Source organism: Centropristis striata, chromosome 10, assembly GCF_030273125.1.
Source record: "Centropristis striata isolate RG_2023a ecotype Rhode Island chromosome 10, C.striata_1.0, whole genome shotgun sequence".
Classification (NCBI taxonomy): Eukaryota; Metazoa; Chordata; class Actinopteri; order Perciformes; family Serranidae; genus Centropristis; species Centropristis striata.
This window is the reverse complement of record NC_081526.1, coordinates 282,321-287,259: the sequence shown is the minus strand read 5'-3', so window position 1 is coordinate 287,259 and position 4,939 is coordinate 282,321. Positions and strand designations below refer to the sequence as shown.

Below are 4,939 nucleotides of genomic sequence, written 5' to 3'. Positions count from 1 at the left end.
CACACACACTCACACACACAGTTCACAGTAACAGTAACTGGTGGTTAGTAGAGCTGAAGACAAGAAGTAAATAAATAAATCATTAAATAAATAATTTAAAGACAATAAGTCCAGATTCTCTGATTTCAGCTTCTTCAATGTGAATATTTCTGGTCTTTTTCTGGTAATTTTTGGTCATTTTTACATATTTTTTTGTGTCTTTTTCTGGTCATTTTTGGTAATTTTTACATATTTTTTGTGTCTTTTTCTGGTCATTTTGTGTAAGTTTTGGTAATTTTTACGTGTTTTTTTTGTGTCTTTTTGTGTCTTTTTCTGGTCATTAAGTGTCTTTTTTTGGTAATATATAAAGTATATTTTTTTGTCTTTTTCTGGTCATTAAGTGTATTTTTTTGATAATTTTTACGTATTTTTTTGTCTTTTTCTGGTCATTAAGTGTCTTTTTTGTGTCATTTACATATTTTTTTCAGTCACAAAATCACCAAAAGAGCCACAAAATGGAAAAAAAACTCTAACACTTCTAAATCATTTCATCACTGCTGGCAGCTTTAATTTATCTGGTTTTAAGAGTTAATTTCTTATTTTAAGTGTTCAACATGCTTATTTCTAGATTTAATAATTTTAATTTAATAAATCTTGTCAAGGTAAATTATCTGTCCATGCAGCAAGATCATTTCCCTCAGATTTACTGTTTGATCTGGTTTTAGACCTTTAGATTTACTGTTTGATCTGGTTTTAGACCTTTAGATTTACTGTTTGATCTGGTTTTAGACCTTTAGATTTACTGTTTGATCTGGTTTTAGACCTTTAGATTTACTGTTTGATCTGGTTTTAGACCTTTAGATTTACTGTTTGATCTGGTTTTAGACCTTTAGATTTACTGTTTTATCTGGTTTTTGACCAAACATTTTTTTTTTACAGTGTGTTTTTATTTCTCCGTTATCCGTTGAACAGATGTGGAGCAGCAGAGAGCTGAATGATTGAGACAGAAACCGTCCAACCAGAGAACAATATCTCTTCTGTCTGTCTCTGCTGGTGACTCTGCCTGCTCCGGGTCCTCCAGTCCACCGGTCCACCAGTCCTCGGGTCCTCGGGTCCACGAGTCCTCGGGTCCTCGGGTCCTGGGTCCATCTACCCGGAGCTACAGGATCATATCACCTCTGACAGGATGCTGGAGATGACAGGATACTGAGGATGAAGATGATGAGGATGATCTTGAGTGTTCAGAGACAGAAGCAGCTGTTAGTGGAGTCGCTGCCAGCAGACTTTATCTGGACCTGAACCACCTGGAGACCAGAGACCGCTAGTCCTCTCTGGTCCTCTCTGGTCCTCTCTAGTCCTCTCTGGTCCTCACACCACCTGCCTGGTGAGTAGCACAATGTGGAGAGTTTTTACTAAATAATCAAATGTTTCAGCGATAGATGTTGTTAGCAGTGTTGGTAAAGTGACTTAAATAAATGAAATACTAATTAGTTACTGATTACTTAGTTACTTTAATAACTATACTTCTCTTCAACATGCTTATTTCTAGATTTAATAATCTTAATTTAATAAATCTTGTCAAGGTAAATTATCTGTCCATGCAGCAAGATCATTTCCCTCAGATTTACTGTTTGATCTGGTTTTAGACCTTTTTTTAATCAGTGAACAATCAGTATGTGAGTTGTGTTGAAGTATTTGTAAAATGATTCATGGATTTCTGCCTGTACTTTGTTTTTTTGCTTTTTGTTGACATGCTAAACACTTAACTAAGATGGTAAAAATTATACCTGCCAAACATGCTAATATTAGCATGCTAATATTAGCATGCTGATGTTAGCATGCTGATGTTAGCATGCTAACATCAGCATGCTAACATCAGCATGCTAATATTAGCATGCTGATGTTAGCATGCTAACATCAGCATGCTAACATCAGGGGGCGGCTGTGGCTGAGTTGGTAGAGTGGGTTGCCCCATGTGAAGGAACTTTGGTGTTTCCTGCATGGTGGGACATGAAGTAGGCGGAGACCTACTTAATATTCAAGACACAAGGCATTGTGGGAACTCACTCTGTGAACTTAACTCTGATAGCACCATGAGAGAGGGGAACGGGTTGACCAGTGGGCTCTGTCCTGATGTGATGCATAGGGCAGGAAGATAGGGCCACATTGAGTCTTGTTGAAGAGCCAATGCTGAAAAGTGCAACAGACATAAGTCGAGCGGTGTACGGGACTTTGTTGTATTGTGAAAGAGCCATTCGGGATTGTGCGGTGTATGGAACACGAATGTGCTAATAAAACCTGCTGAACAGAGTATTGAGTGCTTTGTGTTTGGCCAGCTCACCCGTTAACTTAGTGCAGTTGTCAAAATTGCCACGACACCCCCCAACCGGAGGGTTGGTGGTTCGATCCCCGACCATGGCAGCCTACATGTCGAAGTATCCTTGAGCAAGATACTGAACCCCAAATTGTTCCCGATGCTGCGTTCATCGGTGTGTGAATGAATTCCTGCTGGTGGCAGGTGGCACCGTTTAGGGTAGCCTCTGCCACCAGGATGAATGTGTGAGTGAACGGGTGAATGAGTCAGTCTGTAGTGTAAAGAGCTCTGAGTGGTCAAAGACACTAGAAAAGAGATATATAAGTGCAGGTCCATTTACCGTCAGCTGATGTTAGCATTTAGCTCAAAGCAATGTTATGTATGATAGATGATAGAAAAGTTTATTTATGTCATTAATTCAATTCAAAAAGGTGAAAGAACACATTATATTAGAGCTGCAACAATTATTCTATTGATGGAACAATAATAAATTATTAAATTAATCATCAGCTATTTAGATAATCCAATAATTGGTTTGATCAGTTTTTTAAAGACAATAAGTCCAAATTCTCTGATTTCAGCTTCTTCAATGTGAATATTTCTGGTTTCTTTGTTCCTTTAGGACAATAAACTGAATATATCTTTGGTTTGTGGACAAAACAAGAGATTTGAGGACGACATCTGGTGGTTTTTATACATTTTATTGACCAAACAACTAATCGATTAATCGTTTAAATAATCAACAGATGAATCCATAATGAGAATAATGGTTAGTTGCCCTGAATCATTGTCAGATGACAGAGGTTCTGCTCATTGTTTGGCTCATTTAAACCCTGCAGCAGCTTCCTGTCCCAGTCTCTGTTCCTGCTGTTGTTATTCCTTGTGTGTAGTCAATCATTAAGTGAGCACAATGAATCCTGTATGAGATATTTTACGAGGCTCCAGCAGCTCCAACAGAACAATAATCAGCTTCTGTTCTCTCAGGAAGCCAAAACAAACCTCAGTTCAGCTCAGAGCCACTGAGTTCACAGGTTTAATTCACCAGTTAATTAGTTGTAGTTTAGTTTTTATTAGTTGTAGTTTAGTTTTTATTAGTTGTAGTTTAGTTTTTATTAGTTGTAGTTGTTGTGTAATGGGGTATTTGTTGGTTCCAGATTCAATAAGGTCACAATAAATGTTTCCTTTATTTCCTTTGTCTGATCCATCTCAGCCCCAATAAGTTTATTAAGTCATAAAACCAGATAGATGAAATAGATTTCATATCAACCAAAAAGGTTTACGGATGAAAAAAGTTGACAAAGACGAAAACGAAGGACATTTTCACGTTAATTTTAGTTAGTTTAGTTAGTTTTGGAACCACAAAATACAGTTTCAGTTAGTTATCGTTTTTATAAAAACTCTCGTTTTTGTCTCTATTTCAGTTAATGAAAAAAAAAAGTTAACTTCTAGTTTTGGTTATTTCGTTAGTTTCCGTTAGTTCTCGTTAACTATATTAACTTATTGGCCAGTTACCATAGTTTTTCCTGGAGTCTTGAGTTGGCAATGTTTGCTGAATGGTTGCTTATTATTTTTAGACACAGAGAACATTTTCTTCAAAACAACGACAAGGAACAAAAGTAAATGTTTAACTAGAAATAGTTTTCTTTCTGAGGCCGACAGCTTCCTGAACCCTGGTGGAAGTTTAACCTCCCGGCCTATAAAGGAAATATTATCACTCACATGACCCACACAAGGGACTTCTGACTATTTAAATCATTCTCTTTATTATATGTATATATATATATATATAAACCACATAAAGAATGTTTGGTATCTGTTTTTTCAACACAACTTCACCATTATCTGACTTTTTTTTCACTTTAACCTACTTTATTAACATATTGAGCCCACAAATACACAAAAATCATGAAATCTGAAATAAAATTATAGTATTTATTACAATAAAAACTACGAATATGCTCAATGAACTGTTTTGGACCTGTAAATGTAAACATAGGTTGCAAATATGAACAAATAAAGATGATTTAAAAAAAAAGAAAAAAAGACATAAAATTACCAAAAAAGAAAGCAAAATGCTTTTGAAATATCATTCAAACTCCATGCAACTAAAACTCTCAACTGGAGCCAATATTTGAGGTAAAAACTCACCATATTCAACAGTTGAATAGATTGAAAAGCATGAAAAAGCTCACAATGTCAATCCTAAAAACAAGTCTTTACACAATAAGATAATTAAATAAGCACATAATAATAATAATAATAATAATAATAATAATAATTAAATAAGCACATAAAGCTATGGTCAGTAGGTAAATTATACTCAGAACAAGATAATTAAGATACTATTGATAGATAGAAGAAGTAAATACTTGGTGAGCTTCATGTTTCTGTAGTGTGGACGTGATCGAAAGTGAATCATTAGGACATTAGTCACCTCGATCCCTTATTGTCACAGTTTATAAGCAGAGTAAAGTTAGAGGTTTATAACACGTCTCAGGTTGGTTTCTGTTAATGTTTAACCTCTCTCTCTCTGTCTCTCTCTCTCTCTCTCTCTCTCTCTCTCTTTCTCTCTCTCTCTCTCTCTCTTTCTCTCTCTCTCTCTCTCTCTCTCTCCCTCTCTCCCTCTCTCTCTCTCTCTCTCTCTCT

General features: G+C 35.8%; 1 protein-coding gene across 1 annotated transcript in view; it reads right to left on the bottom strand.

The window, feature by feature from the left end:
* Window positions 1-1,220: 1,220 nt before the first annotated feature.
* Window positions 1,221-4,939, bottom strand: part of LOC131979250 (F-box only protein 47-like) — a 10,973-nt gene continuing 7,254 nt past the window's right edge. Inside the window, exon 8 of the mRNA XM_059343193.1 lies at window positions 1,221-1,360. Within this exon, the coding sequence (XP_059199176.1) occupies window positions 1,221-1,360 (140 nt within the window). The remainder of the gene's footprint in view (window positions 1,361-4,939) is intronic.